At 42.0% G+C, this 20,786-nt stretch overlaps 1 protein-coding gene across 1 annotated transcript in view; it reads left to right on the top strand.

Moving 5' to 3' along the window:
* The window catches only part of LOC135701083 (leucine-rich repeats and immunoglobulin-like domains protein 3), a 116,666-nt gene that overhangs the window by 55,300 nt on the left and 40,580 nt on the right, over positions 1-20,786 (top strand). Inside the window, exon 5 of the mRNA XM_065221796.1 lies at positions 11,195-11,349. Within this exon, the coding sequence (XP_065077868.1) occupies positions 11,195-11,349 (155 nt within the window). The remainder of the gene's footprint in view (positions 1-11,194; positions 11,350-20,786) is intronic.

Raw genomic sequence — 20,786 nt, 5'->3', positions numbered from 1 at the left:
TAATTGAAGCATTTGTAAACATTGCAGATTGGAAGCGCTGTTGACAGTTCGATTGGAATCATAACAGTGTCTTCACTGTTATCTTATTACAGTGTTTCTAGTTCTAACTAGTTTTCAATCCGACAAGTAGGCTTACGCAGATCGGGCTCTGCCACTGCCGTTCCGCTTCCGCTGTCGTTGCGCTTAGGCCTGAAGGCTTACCATGGACCGAATGTATAAAACATGTTAACTTTTCCGTGTTTCTCTTACGGGGTAAATAAAGTAAAAAGTTTGAGAGGCTGAAATTGAAAATTAGTCAAATTTAATAAAATACAACATATTTAGCTTAAATGCAATTAATGTATTGGACCGACTTACAAAGTACACCGTTGTACTAACATTGTACCATAGAGGTGTTGTACTATTTTAAGCTAGTACCTCGAATTGTACATTTTGCAGTACTAGCTGAGTATACAGTAATCTCCCCACTCCGGCTCTCGTTAATCCGACGACTAGATAATCCGACATAATGGTCTCTTATGGAGATTTTTAGAGTGTTAGTTTGGTAACATTGTTTTGTATGGATTTGACAGTCTGATTATCGGATCAACCTCACTAATCCAACCACAAATATGTCGGATTAGCGGGGGAATACTGTAATAATTACGCTCTTTGTTTGCTTTCTTTGTTCATCATCAACGATAATAGCAATAGCATCGCAATCACCGAAAGTATCCGTGCTCAATTCTCATTTGTTTCGATCAATTCGATGACAATCACATATTTTTGTTTTATCAATAATATGTTTAAGAATTTGGCTCTGTTCTGCTCAAAGACATACGAAACTACATAAAAAAAAGTTTGAATGAATCATGAATGGTGAAAATCAAAATGACATTTCTCGCTGGCATTATTGGACTTCGTATGTCACTAATGTTAGTTTTGACGTCGGACTTAAACTTGTTATTTACTGTACATCATTTCTGCATTCGCCCTATTCAGATAACACTGAAAATTGTGAGTTTGACAAAACCACCAGCACCAAATTGTCGGAGTACACTGGCAATATACTGGAGTTGTCAAGTTGCCCCCGGGTTGGTACCAACTTGCTTATGATGTAAACACGGCTACTGCTATCCACATACAATAATATGGAACAGACTCGCCGAGAGCAATTATGGAGATCGGATGCTTTCCAAAAGGGCTCGGCGAAATTACGCCAAGTAGTTGCAATGGTGCCAGTGAGCGTTGGCGTCCAACAGCGTCGCCAAGCGATGCTAGCAAGCGTTGATTGTGGCAGCGGCGTGATGGCGATGCAGGGTCATTCACCACCATACAAAGGCCACGTACGATGCAAAATGGCCAGGGACAGTTTCCGATCTTCTATTCCAATAGACTAACACACACGCCGTTGTGCACTCTCAAGCGCGAATTAGTTTGTCACACAAAATACACGCACTAACAGTTTGCCGACGGCAGAAAGTGTTTCGAACGATTTGATCTTGTTTTTCAGCCGCGATCGAAACACTAGAAGCGATAGTCACTACCGTGCACCCAAATACCGTCACAAGATCGTATGCGCTAATGGAATTAACTCCCACTGCTGCCGAATAGTACCCACCTTGGCACTATCCCCACGCGCGAAGCGAAAGCACGAAATAGGCCCTGATTGAATAAAAATCTTCTTCTCCACACCACTGAGGTTCACCCGTCTTGGTAATACCATAGAGGTAACTGTAAGACTAGAAGGTCCCGAAATAACGTGCTCAACTTTTTGGCTCAGCTCTGGTACTCTCTTTGGTCCCAAGCTATTTAATCGATTCACCCCTCGAGACATAGGAAAAACCAATAACCCCTCATTTTATCTGTCAAACTTTCATAGCGAATCACAACAAACATTGCGTAGTACTAGAATTTCGACTAGAATGGAATACGTTAATCGTTTGCTTGGGACCAATAGGCTAGTCAAGTAGTGAGCCAATTTAAAATCATTAGTTTCGTATTGATTGTTGGTAATACCCCACAAAACTTTGTTCGCACAGAAGAGCAAATTTTGCCAAAAAGCAATGGCAGCAACACCGATGACCAGTGCAGCAGTTCTATCCGGCTCGAAGGACCAATGTTGACAATAGACGTCTTGCCGAACTAGAGGGACTTTTTTCGCTAGTGGTTAACTTTAACTTTAGTGGTTATTTACTTAGAAACTCATAATGATTGAAATTTTTATAAACTTTCCTTGCCAGCAAATAATTTATTTGCATTGATTTGTATGCTGGAAGGACTCAAATATGTAGATTGAGTCCTACAGGACATTTTCCAATGATGGTTGCTCTGCAGGATGTGTCAGTGCAACCACCCTGCATTGTTAATAATTTTAATATATTTTTTAAAGTTTTTCTGCTTTTTTCTCAATTTATTTTAAATTTTTTACATGAATTGCAGGTTGGTATGGTATAGGGTAACAAGTCGTACTAAAAATGTACTAAAGAAATTTGCTGCAGGGTGGTGTGGCGCAGGGTAACGGGGCTTGTCGTTCGTGTTTGGCTTGAATGCCTTTCAGTGAAGTTTGACTCATTAACATGGATGAGTGGATGTGAATAAATATCGAAGGATATTTCAAAAAGAAGCAAACAAATTATTTACCCTTTGTAGAACCTTAACATTAATAATCATGCTATGACCAACAACCAAAAACAGTGTTTATTTCCTCAATGTTGTGCCCAGAACACAACATTTCATGAAATATCAAGCGTCTAATCCCTAAAGAATGATCGAGTAATATTTCAAGTAAAAATTCGATAAATTTATCATATTTTTTTTTTATAATTTCTTTTATTTGTACAGGCTCAATCGAATAAACTTTACAGAGCCGAGTTATCCTTTGCGTTATACATTATTACTGTCTTAAATTTAAAGTTAAATGAACTGGAGTTAGTGGAGATTTACCATTTCTTTGATGGGAAAATGGAAGAAGGAGGTTTGAAATGTGGTTTACGATACAACTATTTGATTAATCCTAAAGCATGAAATTATTTCTATTCATCTTGAAAACAAACATTGAAAAAAAAACCCCACACGTACAAAATACAAACTAAACACAAGGTTAATTAAACTTACAATCTAAGGTTAATATCCTTAAAGTAAACATATATGAGTTTCATAAACTCCAGATCGCGTCTAGCCAAAATATCCCGAACTGGAACATTAGGTTGTCTACCTCGAGCCCGAAGGGAATCATAAAAATGTGATCTGACTCCACGATACTCCGCACAAGACCAAAGGATGTGATCAGCGTCCTGGTAACCTTGTCCACATTCACAGAGATTGCTGTCTCCCAACCCCACACGGAACAAGTGAGCGTTTAGACAATAGTGATTGGACATGAGACGAGACATCACGCGTATGAAGTCTCGACCCAAGTCCAACCCTTTGAACCATGCAAACTTTGACACCTTAGGGATAATTGAATGTAGCCATCGTCCCAAGCTCCCTTCACTCCATTGATGTTGCCAGCTAACGAGTGACTGCTGACGATAAATAGAGAAAAATTCACTATAGGCGATTTGTCGATCATAAATGTCGCCTTCCATAGCGCCCACCTTCGCAAGTGAATCCGCCTTCTCATTGCCCAAAATTGAGCAATGCGAAGGAACCCACGTGAAGGTGATGATGAAAGAACGCACGGATAAAGCACTAAGCAGTTCTCGTATTTAAATTTATCATATGTTGCCAATAATCGGAAGGCACTGTATTATTATCTTTTTGAAAATCGTGCAGCCTGTATGTACTCTATTATTTTTATATATTTGTATAAATTACGTTTTCATTGAGTTTCTGGAAGTTTAAAAAAAAACATAAACGTGAACTATATTGCTCTAAGAATTAAATTCATTGAATTAATTTAGCCTAATCCCTACCTATTGAACCACCCCAAAAGTCCCTACACAGAAATTCCAAGAAAGCACGTCAGCTTACTTTGCTTGACAGCATCGGTTTCAACATTATTTTCAATATAACAATCAGGTTGCTATGTGTATATAAGATATTGAGCAACGTGAGTTACTCAGAGATACTCAAAATTAACTCCGGTGCCCCCAGAGGCTAGCTCATTAGAGAGTAAACATCAAACGAAGTAGGCTGAAGTGACGTCATCAGAATCGTTATTGTAAATAGTGCAGAAGGAAACATTTTTTTTCCTCCGCTCTCGGGTTTTCGACGTGCTTCACGGGATTTGAATTCATCCGAGTTTTGGCAGATGGTGGCAAACCCGGAACTCAAACAGCTCTAAGAAATTGCATGTGATGTTGTGGAGGTTCCTGATAGCTTCGTATACCGGCAGCTGATCCCCTTCCCTGACATCGAACATCCAACACAAGCTTGAGCATCGGAGCCGATCCCTTTAATCTTACGGTACCCGATGAGATCCTACGAGGTGAAAACAAGCGGTAGAAATCCGTTTCTTAGACAGGAATTTGCTGCGGCTCAGAAAATCATCACCAAGCCAGGCAGGCCACATTCGAGGGCAAGAGGTAGCAATCAGTTTGATTTTTAAACCGGTGAATTCATTGTTGTTGCATTTTCCTTTACATTTAATGTGGTTATCATGAACTTTATCTGACCGCAGGTGTATAATTTTCATTAGAAAAGTTAGAAAATTGCTGCAGATTGTTTATTGAAATTGTTTGTTTATTTCACCGATTCTGATGACGTCATACACAGCATGACAGGAGCGAAGTAGCTAGCCTGTAGCTAGCCTAACGTAAATAAAATACTAACAAGTTAAAATTCGTTAAAAATTACAATAGAATACCATTTAGATTTTAACCAAATTAGTCCGAAAAAAACTTCAAATGTTCACAAATCAAGACCAACAATTAATCATGTTTTGTTGTTTTTGACATCATCCACATCCAGAGGGCCAGTCACTTCGAATATATGGGAATGGTAGGAAACCATTTGAAAATGCATGGAAATTTTCAGTTTTTATTCATTATCCACTTTATGGGCAGTTTTAGATGCATAAAAATTGCACGAGTACATTACTATGGTGATAAGGTAAACACTCGTTTATTTGTTTCCTTCTGTGAAAGCATGTTTAGTCACAAATCGTGGATTTTCTGATATTCTCCATACTGCAAAAATGACTTTCCTACCACTGGAGGGGCGACATCTCTCGGATCTTCAGTATAGCTACTACTCAAATCATATAATTAATTGAAATGGCCTTAACTCCATTTTGTAAACAAACGCGATAAAATGGCCTTACAAGGATTGTTTACAAAATTGAGTTTAGCCCCATATCAATTGTTAGTCTTGAAATGATCTGAACACACAGGAGTACTAAAAATAGAATAAAATCTCAAAAATGGCCTCAAAATGCTAAAGTGGTTTTTATAAACGTTAAAATGTTCTGATAACCTCAAAATCGTAAAATCGTCAAAACTGGCCTCACATTCGCAAAATTTGCCTAGAATTATCAAAATGGTCAAGAACAGCGCTCGAAATTATCGCTCAGCTGCAAGATAACCGACGCATCACTCAAGCTGCTTTTCGCAGAGCTGTGAGTAGACAATATTTTCATCTCTTATTGATGAATGTAAGCAAAGGTAAAACTGGCCATGCGACACCTAGTTTTCAAATTTGCAATTACAAAACTGATGATATACTAAAAAATATTTCATACGATTTGACAGGTAGCAAAACGTCATTATCATTTTTCACATCATTTCCATCTGCTGGTCGATCGTCACGTAAATTCATTCATCAATTTTGAATAGGGACCACTAAGGATTTCTTCCAAATTTGTGGCACATGTCCAGTTTGTAATGATTCATTGATAAGGTCCAGCAAGATGTGGCCAATGACATGAAAGCAAGCTTGAATAACTCTAGCATTAACATTATCTACTCCAGCCTAATTTTCTTAATGAAAAACAAATAACTCTAAGTTCATCTAATGTAATCGGGTGAAAAACTTCAAATCTGCAACTACTATTAACTGGCTGTTTTATTTCGTCAGGTTCATCGACCAATTCAACAGATTGATTAATCAATGAAACACTATCTACGAAATAATCATTAAACTTAGCTGCAATTACTTGTTCTGACTGTTCTAATGTGCCATTAAAAGTTATGGACCGCGGTTTGCAACTACTAGGTTTTAATAAAGATTTCAAAATTTTCCATAACTCTTTGCTGTTGTTTTGATGCTGATCAATCTTCCTTTGAACATATTCACAACGAGTTTTCTTTATCGATTCATCTTGAAAACAAACATTGAAAAAAAAACCCCACACGTACAAAATACAAACTAAACACAAGGTTAATCAAACTTACAATCTAAGGTTAATATCCTTAAAGTAAACATATATGAGTTTCATAAACTCCAGATCGCGTCTAGCCAAAATATCCCGAACTGGAACATTAGGTTGTCTACCTCGAGCCCGAAGGGAATCATAAAAATGTGATCTGACTCCACGATACTCCGCACAAGACCAAAGGATGTGATCAGCGTCCTGGTAACCTTGTCCACATTCACAGAGATTGCTGTCTCCCAACCCCACACGGAACAAGTGAGCGTTTAGACAATAGTGATTGGACATGAGACGAGACATCACGCGTATGAAGTCTCGACCCAAGTCCAACCCTTTGAACCATGCAAACTTTGACACCTTAGGGATAATTGAATGTAGCCATCGTCCCAAGCTCCCTTCACTCCATTGATGTTGCCAGCTAACGAGTGACTGCTGACGATAAATAGAGAAAAATTCACTATAGGCGATTTGTCGATCATAAATGTCGCCTTCCATAGCGCCCACCTTCGCAAGTGAATCCGCCTTCTCATTGCCCAAAATTGAGCAATGCGAAGGAACCCACGTGAAGGTGATGATGAAAGAACGCACGGATAAAGCACTAAGCAGTTCTCGTATTTAAATTTATCATATGTTGCCAATAATCGGAAGGCACTGTATTATTATCTTTTTGAAAATCGTGCAGCCTGTATGTACTCTATTATTTTTATATATTTGTATAAATTACGTTTTCATTGAGTTTCTGGAAGTTTAAAAAAAAACATAAACGTGAACTATATTGCTCTAAGAATTAAATTCATTGAATTAATTTAGCCTAATCCCTACCTATTGAACCACCCCAAAAGTCCCTACACAGAAATTCCAAGAAAGCACGTCAGCTTACTTTGCTTGACAGCATCGGTTTCAACATTATTTTCAATATAACAATCAGGTTGCTATGTGTATATAAGATATTGAGCAACGTGAGTTACTCAGAGATACTCAAAATTAACTCCGGTGCCCCCAGAGGCTAGCTCATTAGAGAGTAAACATCAAACGAAGTAGGCTGAAGTGACGTCATCAGAATCGTTATTGTAAATAGTGCAGAAGGAAACATTTTTTTTCCTCCGCTCTCGGGTTTTCGACGTGCTTCACGGGATTTGAATTCATCCGAGTTTTGGCAGATGGTGGCAAACCCGGAACTCAAACAGCTCTAAGAAATTGCATGTGATGTTGTGGAGGTTCCTGATAGCTTCGTATACCGGCAGCTGATCCCCTTCCCTGACATCGAACATCCAACACAAGCTTGAGCATCGGAGCCGATCCCTTTAATCTTACGGTACCCGATGAGATCCTACGAGGTGAAAACAAGCGGTAGAAATCCGTTTCTTAGACAGGAATTTGCTGCGGCTCAGAAAATCATCACCAAGCCAGGCAGGCCACATTCGAGGGCAAGAGGTAGCAATCAGTTTGATTTTTAAACCGGTGAATTCATTGTTGTTGCATTTTCCTTTACATTTAATGTGGTTATCATGAACTTTATCTGACCGCAGGTGTATAATTTTCATTAGAAAAGTTAGAAAATTGCTGCAGATTGTTTATTGAAATTGTTTGTTTATTTCACCGATTCTGATGACGTCATACACAGCATGACAGGAGCGAAGTAGCTAGCCTGTAGCTAGCCTAACGTAAATAAAATACTAACAAGTTAAAATTCGTTAAAAATTACAATAGAATACCATTTAGATTTTAACCAAATTAGTCCGAAAAAAACTTCAAATGTTCACAAATCAAGACCAACAATTAATCATGTTTTGTTGTTTTTGACATCATCCACATCCAGAGGGCCAGTCACTTCGAATATATGGGAATGGTAGGAAACCATTTGAAAATGCATGGAAATTTTCAGTTTTTATTCATTATCCACTTTATGGGCAGTTTTAGATGCATAAAAATTGCACGAGTACATTACTATGGTGATAAGGTAAACACTCGTTTATTTGTTTCCTTCTGTGAAAGCATGTTTAGTCACAAATCGTGGATTTTCTGATATTCTCCATACTGCAAAAATGACTTTCCTACCACTGGAGGGGCGACATCTCTCGGATCTTCAGTATAGCTACTACTCAAATCATATAATTAATTGAAATGGCCTTAACTCCATTTTGTAAACAAACGCGATAAAATGGCCTTACAAGGATTGTTTACAAAATTGAGTTTAGCCCCATATCAATTGTTAGTCTTGAAATGATCTGAACACACAGGAGTACTAAAAATAGAATAAAATCTCAAAAATGGCCTCAAAATGCTAAAGTGGTTTTTATAAACGTTAAAATGTTCTGATAACCTCAAAATCGTAAAATCGTCAAAACTGGCCTCACATTCGCAAAATTTGCCTAGAATTATCAAAATGGTCAAGAACAGCGCTCGAAATTATCGCTCAGCTGCAAGATAACCGACGCATCACTCAAGCTGCTTTTCGCAGAGCTGTGAGTAGACAATATTTTCATCTCTTATTGATGAATGTAAGCAAAGGTAAAACTGGCCATGCGACACCTAGTTTTCAAATTTGCAATTACAAAACTGATGATATACTAAAAAATATTTCATACGATTTGACAGGTAGCAAAACGTCATTATCATTTTTCACATCATTTCCATCTGCTGGTCGATCGTCACGTAAATTCATTCATCAATTTTGAATAGGGACCACTAAGGATTTCTTCCAAATTTGTGGCACATGTCCAGTTTGTAATGATTCATTGATAAGGTCCAGCAAGATGTGGCCAATGACATGAAAGCAAGCTTGAATAACTCTAGCATTAACATTATCTACTCCAGCCTAATTTTCTTAATGAAAAACAAATAACTCTAAGTTCATCTAATGTAATCGGGTGAAAAACTTCAAATCTGCAACTACTATTAACTGGCTGTTTTATTTCGTCAGGTTCATCGACCAATTCAACAGATTGATTAATCAATGAAACACTATCTACGAAATAATCATTAAACTTAGCTGCAATTACTTGTTCTGACTGTTCTAATGTGCCATTAAAAGTTATGGACCGCGGTTTGCAACTACTAGGTTTTAATAAAGATTTCAAAATTTTCCATAACTCTTTGCTGTTGTTTTGATGCTGATCAATCTTCCTTTGAACATATTCACAACGAGTTTTCTTTATCGATTGTGAATACTTATTACGCGCGATTGTGTATCTATTCCAATGATTGTCATTATTATTGTCATACATCATAAACGAATGATAAACAAAATGATAGAAGTATTCCACAAATGGTTTGGATGATACTCGAAACATATATGGCATCTCTGAGTACTAGTTGTCTCTCACATAATGCCAGGAATCTAGTCCCGTACGACACAAGCTCAGTTTGGGCTTAAAATTGGGTTCTCGGGAAGGGTTAAAAATCATAATCACTGGAAAAATAATACCGAAAAGGAAACGAAATTATCGGCTGCCACTACCGAGTGAAAAGAAATTATCATGGCTACTTTTCTCGAGCGAATTACTTTGCTTGAACAAAGTTCTCTCGCTCTTTGTTTTAACTTTTCATTCTCTATACGGGTGAAAAGTGCCGTTTTTCTTCTCACATCAGCGCTAATTTCGATCTCTGATCAAGAACGATGCCAAAAAGGCTTTAACAATCCCTAGCGCGAGTTGGCATTTCTCACGATAATCTTGAAAAGAAACACTCTCATAATAATCTTGAAATGTCATAATAGTTCTAAAGATACTAAAAATGATATCTTCAAATTGACCTGAAAACACCAACAATATTAACAAATTCATCGAAAAAATTGACGATGAAATTTGTTAGAGATTTGAGGACACCAAAATATTGAAGGGAGTAAGATTCCGTTAAGAGATTCCAATTAGTGTAAGAAATTTTCAACGCAACGTATTTGTCTGAATTTCCGCGATCGATCCATCTAAGGGCAGTCTGCGACCCACCGGTGAGTCGTGACTCATAGATTGAGAAACGCTGTTCTAGAGAATGATTAGAACAGTGAACATACATGATTTTATCTACGACCGTAAGTTGCTTTATTGATTATTTACAATATCAACCTAAACCATAATGCAAAAGGACAATTGATCGATTCTTTTTATAGATTTTTACTTCTGACAATAACTTGATTTCAAATGTCTTTACATGTCGGAAATGTCTTTTTATAGCCGTGGAGATTCAAATAGGAGGTCAATGTTAAATTGGACCTTTTGGTTAGTTCAATCAAAATCCTTACCTGAAAGTGAACATATCCGCAATTTAAATTAAAACAAATTGTACCACTGTATGTAGGCTTATCTCTCATTGTTCCAAGGATGCCTTCCCGTCGCTACTTTGCCACTTTTCACAGCCTGCAACGAAAATTTGAAATCACATTCCTCGATAAGGTATCAGGTATGCAAGAGACGTGTACCATCTCCCTCCACAGCCGTTCAGCCACTCGATTTAATCACATCTCCATATGGAGCCTAACGAAAGTCCAAATGGGATAAGTCGAACCTACATCGACCTTCTCACTGTAAATGAAACACAGCACGTAGTTCCTACCGGGTTGAGGTTTATATTCTCAACTTGTTCTGTCAGATTCTAGAGAAACTTCCCACCTTCGTTACGTTCCCTGAATCACCAACCGCATCACCGACGGCTGGCTGTCCCACCGGGGAAAAGGCCTCCTCGACATGTACAAGATTAACCACAAGCTCACATAAATTGTATCTTATTCCCTAAACGACGTACTTTTGTCTGTTACGTGTCCTTTCTCCTAGCTCCGCATCAAGCCCTGCCGCCCAACCGCAAATTTCCCCCCAACCGGGAATCATGTTTAAAGTGCTAAAAACTAACCCCATTTTCATTCTACTTTCTCTTTTGCAACTGACCACCACCAACACCACCAAACAGACCCACCGGAAATCGAAGTGGAGCAGCAAACCGTTCACAGCGGTGTCGGACACGAGGCCCAATTAGTGTGCATCGTCCATGCCGAGCCGGCACCCAATGTGATTTGGTACAAGGAGACGACCCAGCTGGGCACCACCGAGCAACACTCGCAGCAGGTACGTACCGACCGAGACCGAGGCTTTTTTCACACCATCGCATATCTTCCCCCCCCCCCCCCCCCCCGGACCTGCTCCTTTGCCAATTCCGAAATCCAACTCGCAACACCTCACACCGGTGTGGTGTTTAGTTTAGTCAACGAGCTGCTAGTTGTGGGGGGTGGAGTTTATCACAGTATGTCTGTAGAGATCGGTAGAATGGGATGGAATACAAAATTGTTGTTGCAACCCGGTTTAGACGCGTCTGTGGTCAATTGATCCTATCTCCTGCTCTATCCGGGAACGGCAGCATGCACCTGCAATCGGACGTGCCATGGGTGCAAAGGCAGTGTTGGATAGCAGTCGGTAGGTACCTGCGTAGATTGAAACGCGCCGTGGGATACCAGAAATCTGCAACTGGCAGTTTTTGGGAGATTGGGCTTTGCAAAGGCCGTTTGAGATTGTTGTAAAAGTGTAACCTATTATGTTACAATAAACAATGCGCTAGACAAAAATGTGAAACTGTCGTAACATGCTGCGATTGATAAACAACAAACTGTTTGAATGTTGTTCTTCGATCCATCCAGCTGCTCAGTAAAAACTCTTGAGCTCATAACGTTATTCTTTGTGGCCTCTTTTTAAACACGGTCAGCCCACTGTAGTCTGCCACATTTGAAAGCACTCGCAAACTTTATGTTCATAATCTAAATGTTTGCACTGCGAAATTTCAACATTTCCAGCTCCTGGAAACAAGGTGTCCTTTCGAAACCAGACTTTTCAGCCAAGTGCCTCGACAACTCTCAAAAACAAAGTATCGTGGCCACCGCAGCAGCGTAAATGGTGTTCCATTTTTAACCGCCCGCAATTATATTAACTGCTCCATACAGGAACATATCGTTTCGCACCCACATGGTGAATGAATGGGTATAACCTAGCTCCCTCACAACCACCCTCCAAAGCATCCAACGATCACATTCAGACATTGGAGCACGTGTCTCCGCGCTACGTGCGCGAACGAGTGAAGGAGGTCATAACCAACGAAAAGAACATAAGAAGCGCTACTGGAGAGGATGCCACTTGAATCTAAAACATTCAACTCTTCCGCTTCCCCTTTTGTACGACTGTATCGTAGGAAGACTACACAGCAAGAAAAGTGTTGTGAAATTCCGTCTATCTCATGTAAAATTTTTGCCAAATTGTTGTGAATTAACAGGGGAAAAACGTGGCCTCTACATCATTTAACATGGAAGTCTACATGACTTGCATGACAAGCTTGTAAATTTACATGTTTGAAGCAGTTACATACCAAAAACTGTTAAATTAGATGCACAATTTTTTATCGTTTGTAACAATTGTCGTATATAATTTTCATTATTTTTTTAGTGTGGCAAGCATCAGCCAGACAAACAGACAGACAGGCAGGGCTCCCGGAAAAGAGGGTGTCTGGCATTTTTATCCACCACATATCCCATTCACCGTCGCTGCTGCCGCTGATGCCACTCTCACTCATATAAAATATGGCGAAAACTAGGATGCCGCTTATGAGCACCCGTAGGGGAGATGGGGGTAAAATGCACATGTCAAGGAAGAACCTCGGTTAATCAACAAAGTGAATCGATATTAAAGTTCAATGTCATCCAAATTTTGAATTGTGTTATTGGCAAGAAATTACATTTGATATGCTGAACGAAAGTTGCTTACAGGGTTGCTTCCACTCACTTGCTATAAAAAAAATATTATTCGGAATTATGCAATCGTTAGATGCAATAATGCTATGTTGTACTTGTAAGTAACAAGAAGAAGTAGTAAAGTATGTGTTTGACTCATAAAACCTGTCAATTTCACTTTGAGAGCGTCACAATTAGCGATCTTATGATTCGTGAGCGTTCACTCAGAGTGAGCGCTCACGAGTTGTTAAATCGCTGATTGTGACGCACTGAAATCAATTTTGACAGTTTTTATGTGTCTTACATATACTTCATGACCTCTTCTTGTAACTTACAAGTACTAATTAGTATTATCCTATATCATGATTTCATAATTCCGAAAAACATTTTTTTTTATAGCAAGTGAGTGGAAGTAACCCTGAGTTGCTAAATTCTTGAAGTAATGAAATTGGTTTGTTGGCGGAATGCTTAAATAAAACAGCAAAAAAGGTTATCTTCCATTTAATTCCACTTAATTAATTTTGGTATCCATATAGATACGTATTTCGACTACAATGTGCAGTCTTCATCAGTGTCATTCCCACTAAAGAACTAATCAAAATCTAACCCCCTTAAGTACTCATCTCTTAGGTAAAAAAGTCAATATCACAGGTATAAAAATGAAACTACAATGTGTTGAATCGGAACTTCCCTAACTAATAAAAACCAAAGATTTAAGTAAACTGAAGGAGAAAAAACTATACAACTCTCTAAATATGATGGCTACCAAGCCTTTGGGAAGGGCAGAATACCCGCTTCGATGCATGCGGTCAACAAGTACCCCCAGAATACGGACCGTCTTCTTCAGTGGTATGGGCTGGCTTTGAACTTTAATAGGTGGCCCGCTGACACAGTGCCGGGATGGACACACGTGGCACCTGACGCTTTTCGTGGCCGAAAGCTGGAAACCTACTGCGCTGGCTCACGTGGCTACAGCGGAGACTGCTGCCTGGGCCTTGATCCTGTTGCGTGCTGCTGTTGGGCCGGTAGTTACGATAAGTACATCGTCTGCATACACGAAAATGTAAACATTTTTCGGCAGTCCTCCGAAAACTCCGTTCATGGCCACAAGGAAGAGGGTAACGGCGATACCTGAACCTTGAGGGACGCCCGTCTCTTCTCTGAAAAGCTGGGACCTCGTGTTGCCAACTGCGACTCTGAAAGAGCGATCGGTCAGGAAATTTTTGATGAAGTGGACCATGGGTCCACACAGCCCCCAGTTGACAAGCTGCTCTAAGACGCCGGGCGTCCACGTCCTGTTGAAGGCCTTCGATATATTCAGCGAGACGATCTCGGTGTGGAGACCGCTATCGTTGGCACTCTTGAGGATCTCCCCTAATGTTGCAAAATAAGTTGACGTTCCGTACCCTTGACGGAAGGCGTGCTGTCGATGGTCTAGAAGGTTTTCGGTGTCATGCGCCGTTTTCCACTGAGGGCGTTGACTTGCCTCCATAATTCGGCCGAAGACTGTGACGAATTCATTCCTTCCAGAAAGTCCATCCAGCTGGTTCGTTTGGCGACACGGATTTCTTGCCGGCATTGATTGTGCGACTCATGGTAGTGACGGAGAGCGTCCTCGCGATCGGGATGTCCGATAGGAAAGCGCTTTACACGGCGAAGTGCTTTACGCCGGGCTTTAACGGCTTTCCTCGTATCTTCATTCCACCAGCGTAGCGCTTTTCGCCCCGGAACGCTGCTGGTCTTTGGGATGGTTGCTGTTGCTGCTTCGTATACCACTTCTGAAAAGTCTTCAATGCTGTTCGGATTACGCTGTAGTAACAAGGACTGAAAGGCTTCACCATAGCTATCCCAGTCCGTTTGTTCATAGCGCCATCGGTGCCTCCGTGTTGTCATCGGGAAGATGGCGGTCGAGATTTGAACTTTGATGGGGTAGTGGTCACTACCATAGAGATCAGTGTTCGCGCTCCACTGAGTTTTTCCGGCAAAGCAGCGGCTGACAGCAGAGACGTCGATGGCAGAAGTATGCCGCCCGTTAAAGTACGTGAGCACACCGTCATGAATCACCATGTCTTCCTTCTCGAAAATATCGACCAGAGTAACACCTCGAGGGTCGGAGCGGGGGCAGCCCCAGCTTGGGTGGTGCCCGTTCAGATCCCCAACCAGGATGCGCGGTTCCGGTAGTTTAGCTATGGCTTCACTGAGTTGATTGTGCAGGTTTGGCAGCCGTCCGCATGGCAGGTATGCACATGCGACGGAGATGTTCGCCGGTGCCGCCAGCTGGACACCAAGTATGGGAAGCTCGGAGTCCATATCGACAACCTGGAAAGGTATCGTCTTCAAAACCCCGATGGCCACGGAGTGCCGGAAGTTGTTTCCCCGTTTAGCTGTCCACGTATACTTACCGCCTAGAGAGCGGTTCATTTGGTCTGTTGTCGCTTTGTTAGTTTCCTGGAGTGCAATGACCCAGGGGGGATCGTCGTGGCAAAGGAGCTCTAGATCACCAATATGGTTCAGGAACCCGTTAATGTTCCACTGCAGGATTAAGTTTACTGGCTTAGGCAAGGTAGGAGTGGGGTACGAGCGCGCTGTGATTGTGGAGCTAGTGTCATCGCGACGGTGACTGCCACTCTGGTCGACGGGTAGATCTATATCGTAGGTGTCCGATCCATCGTGATAGTCGGAGCCAACTGACAGATTGATGTTGTATGCTGAATGAGACAGAGCCCCACTAAGGGCAGGTGTAGAAGTTCCACCCACTCAGGGCAGGGATGACCCAACAGAGAGAGAAGAGGTATTACATGGTGGCGTACTGGGTTTGGCAGCTTCGGTCGTTGGTATAGCAGCGTGTTTGAGTCCCTCGAAGTCCTTCGGGGAATGGGTCGATGAGCCCTTGTCCATCCCGATACTTGAAGCAAACTTGACTCCTTCGTCGTCCATAGGGAGATGAGCGTTTCCGCCCTTGTGCGTCCCTCTTCCAGACATCCCCCGGCGAAGGGAGGTTATCGTCAGATCCGGTGTGGAAATGGCGTCCGCACCGACGGGGCCTCAACTACCGGGGGCTATCGCTGGGCTCTTCTTTGGTTTCTTCGTTCGCGGGCCGCAGAGGTGATCAGGCAGTTCCGGTGGGGTTATGACGTCCGCACTGCCGGTGCCCTGCGTGCCTGAAGCACTCGTTAATTCGACTGGTTGGCTCGGGCGCCGAGGGGTGTCCGAAGATTCCGGTTGGTGTATAGCTTCCGGTTCAACGGTGCCCCGGCTACCCGAGGCCAAAAACAGACACGGTTGACGGTGGCTGGCAGTTGATGGAGGTGTTGAGGTGACCATTAGAGTTGTCAAGGTGAATAGCGAGGGTCGAGGTGCCGTTGAAAGTAGTCAGCGTATAACGTACTACTTCCACTTTTCTTTCATTTGCGTGGCTTTTGGCGAGGTACAGGCGAGAGTCGATCTTTGGATTTTGGGAGCTTGGGCTATGCGAGGGGGGTGACCAGGAGGGTCTAGCTGGCTGATGAAGCGCTTCGATGATTGCGGTGTTGAGGGCTGTTCAATAGATGTAGCGGGAGTCGATGGCATGGGGGTATCTTGTTTGCGGCTGGTTTTTAGGTTTGGGCTGTTTTCTGGCGTGATGGTGGCATCGCTGCTGGATCCCGACGAGATCGAGCCAGCACTTAAGACGGTGATGGAATCGTCTGCTCTCTCGGGAGCTTTCTGCGACATGGGCTGAACTTTCTCCGGGATGGTCCGCGAAGGTAATAACGGGGCTGAAGGTAGGACGACGGTCGGCTCGAGGACGATCCTTGTGGGGGTCTATATGTTAGATTCCAGCTGCTGTACTTTCTGTTGCGTCTGTATCATAACTGTCATCATGGTCTGGACCATGGACTCGAAATATTTGGCTTGTCTCTTCATCATCGCCGCAATCGCGTTCAAAGACGGATTGACTGAGGCAGCGCTAACTGCGGCGGCAGCGGCAGTGTTTCCAGAACCATTCAACTGGAGTGCGGCTTGCAGCTGGGCGATAATAGTGTCCTTTTCTTTGACCGTGTTCGCCAACTCATCGATTTTCCGACTCATTTCGAGGAGGGCGTTTTGCGTGCTTGCGTTTGTGACATTGGCAAAGGAGTTGCCTCCGTTGCGTTGTTCGTACATTTTCCTTGCGTCTGGATACGAAAGACCTCTGTCCAGTGCTGCACAATTTCGACAATACACGGTGATACTCAAAATTCTGCTTTGGTCACTCGTTTGAGCTAACAGTAATCGTCAAGGCAAACCATGTCAATTGTCAGTGGCATTTTTGTCAGTGATGAACATGTGCTGATTTGTTTATCAGCTAAATTTAAAATGAAATTAAATGGCTTGAGGAAAACAATTACATGGAGCCATTAAAGTGAACAAGCATCTACGTCCTGAACAGCTTGGATAACAATAATGTGACTCAGAATGCAAGAAATTACCCTTTCTGTTACTAGGTGAATCTTTGTCATTGACGAAAAAATGAATAAGATTTTGACTAAGATTTTTTTGAGGATCAAGTCTATCATTGACTATGTGAAAAACAATTTTGTCAATATCGCGCAAAAGTCTGTCAATGACAATGACAAATCTCAACACTGCCTCTGTCCACCTTGATGCGTTGAATTTCATTCTCCCGTTTATAACTCGGGCAGGAGCGATTAGACAGTCCGTGGTACGTGGCAGATTACGCAGCTCTTGCGGAGGGGTTCTCCGCCGCCAAAGTTGTAGTGTCCAGTCCTCAGCCTCGAAAGCACTCTCTGATCCGGTAGGTTTCGGAGGTCCGTCCATGCCTCCGTGGTTCCCTTAATCTTCCGGACGAAAGGCTCTCGGGTGCTGAACCACTGGTCGGTCCAACCCTTCTGCACGGTTGTCTTTATCCATCGTCGGAGATCTTGGAGGGGAACTTTGTCCGTGAATCTGGGACCCGACGGTCCAGTTCCAGCGAGTTGATCGACTGCCTCGTTTCCGGGTATTCCGCAGTGACCGGGAATCCATGGTAGCCTGAATCCACGGGTGGGTGGGAGTTGCTGAACATAGTTCCTGGATTACGCTGAAGGAATCTGTCAAGATAAGAATTGGTTGATTAGCTGGTGACGTGGCCGCATGGAAAATTGCGGCCGCTTCTGCCGAGTAGATGGAGCATTGCGGCGATAGGCTGTTGCTGGTGAGTATGCCACTTCCGGATACTCCGATGCCAACGCCCGTGTTGGATCGGGAACCATCGGTGTACCGGTGAGTATATTCGGCGTAATCGGTTCTAATCAACTCTGCTACTGTGCGACGGAGGGCCGCGGAGTTATTTCCTGTTTTAAAATGGTTCTTTATGTGGTGATCGACTCTGATGCTGGAAGAGAGCCAACTCTTCTTTCCGTGCCAGTGGGTCCTAGCCACCGGGGGGAGAATTCTTCCAGGAATTTTCTGCCATTTTCTGAGGAAGATTCTGCCATTTCCTGAGGTCTTGGCGGCGAAAGATGCGGCTTTGTAGATGGTAGCGTTGATAATGCGGTACCGGAAAGGTAGAACTCCTGCTTCGACACACGCAGAATCGGCGGGGGTGGAAGGTAGGAGGCCTGATATGATCCTGATGCTGCTGTTGAAAGTTGGACCGAGAAGCTCAACCTGCTTCTCCTAGTTGATGCATGTAAGTTCAGTTCCGTACAACAGAACCAACAGATTTTTGGAACGATGAGGTCTGGATATGGTCCGGATCAGATTGACCCTGCTTCGACAATCTTTCTTCACCTGATTGAAGTGGAGCACGAAAGAGAGCGTGCGGTCAACAAGTACGCTCAGGATCCGAACGGAATTCTTGACGGGTATAGCTTGATCGGCAATCTTGATGGCAGCCCCGCTAACCCTGTGTCGTGACGGGCAGACGTGGCATCTGACGCTTTTCCTAGCTGAGAGCTGATAACCAGCAGCTTCGGCCCATTTTACGACGGCTGTGACCGCGGCTTGCGTGAGGTTTCTGGTGCGTGTTGTGGTGGGCCCGGACGCCCACGATGAGCACATCGTCGGCGTACACAAGGTGCGTACGTTCTTTGGCAACTGGCTGAAAATCTTATGATTCGTGAGCACTCACGAATCGTGAAATCGCTGTTTGTGACGCGCTGAAAGCAATATTGAATTTATTTTCCTGTGGATAAATCAAATATTAGGATCTTGTCATCTTTCTTATGAATTGTTGATATACGTCTTGAATTGATTTGCATCGTTTGTCAATGAAATACAGTTCTTCAATGGATTTATTTCTGCTCAGTAAATATTCCAAATGTTTCGTATGCTGCTGAAGATGCCATTTGAGTTCCTAGAATTTATAAATAGTTATTAATCATTTTGCAATTAATATTTTTAAACTTACTTTCGTTTCAATTGGCAACATCGAATAAATGATCGAACTGCTCGCAATATACCGCAGTGCCCAAACAGTCTTTGGGAAGTTTTCCTGTATGATCATAGGAACGCAAACCTGCTGCTACTGATTGACTCAATGTTTGAGCTGCTAGACCGACATTCATTTCAGTGAATTGTGCCAGTTTGATATGCTGATACTTCAAATCAGGTACTGACCTGGGTTGTGTTTTTACATCTTCCCAGTATAAGTCTATGATGTGATCGAAGGAGCATATTGATTTTTTAAACACTGCATTGTGCTTCAACAAGTTATTCCTAACGGATTTTTGGAGATGTGGAGCATCATATAGACAGTAGATCCTTTGACCATGAATAACTACGTATGGTTTTGAAATTGTTATCTTAAATTCCTTTTCAAACATGGACCTATTTGTAGAATTCTGGTCACACACTATTGCTTAAGTGATGAACCCTGTTGAATTGATTTCTGCTATAGCTGCATCGAGTATGGTCTTCATTTGTTTGGCATCTAAATTATGACAAAAAAAAAGTAGCCAATGGCCAAACTTGAGTTTGCTCGAACTTTTATATGTGATTCCTCTTGTCCTGAAATCTTTGTTGGAAATCCAACAAAGTAGACTGGATTTGAGTTGGCTATATACGACAAGTTTTCCGTGATTGACATTTGATCTAAAAATATTGTGACCAATCGTCCGTCTTCTGGCAGTGCAGCTGCTTTCAACCTTAATAATTTGATGATATTTTCCGAGATCCCGTCTTTAATTTCGATTTTCGATAACCATTTCTCTATTGTACTTACTGCTGGAAGCGAAAAGTATCGGCGCATTTGTCGGTATGCTTTCGGGGAACAGTAATGGAGCACAATCGCCATGATCTTTGTATTATCTGAATAACCTGCTCCTCGACATTTTCGATTCTGGTTACGTTGAATTTCACTTAAAAGTGGATCAATGAGCTGGCTGGGTGTATTCGTATAACTTTGTTTGAGTTTCTGAATGTCATCTCGTAGAAAGTGTATCGTTGTTCTTTTTTCACTGGCATATTTTTGAGATTTTCGAAGCTGCCTGTCATCTCCTCTTGCGCGTGATTATCCTTGTTAGTAAAATCACTTTCCACAAAATGACTATCACACACCAAGCTATTTTGGGTCATTTCATCATTTTGGCAAAATTGTTTCCAAGACGCGAAAGATCTATTAAGAATTATAAAAGTGTCTGTTAATTCTTCAAATCCGTTTTTGGTGATCATATCTCATACCTGTTTTTGCCGGACGCTTTGAAGAAAGATTTTGTAGATATTCCTATAGTGCCATTTGTGTGTGTGTGTTTGTTTTTGTCTATCGCTGTAGTTCAACGTTACCCCGTCGTCGATGAAGATGGCGCAGCTATCTGTCTCTTAAATTTT

This window comes from Ochlerotatus camptorhynchus, unplaced genomic scaffold (assembly GCF_037179485.1).
Source record: "Ochlerotatus camptorhynchus isolate MF236.1 unplaced genomic scaffold, CSIRO-AGI_Acam_v1.1 ptg000149l, whole genome shotgun sequence".
NCBI lineage: Eukaryota > Metazoa > Arthropoda > Insecta > Diptera > Culicidae > Ochlerotatus > Ochlerotatus camptorhynchus.
The sequence above is the reverse complement of the archived record's forward strand: the minus strand, read 5'-3'. Positions and strand labels throughout refer to the sequence as shown.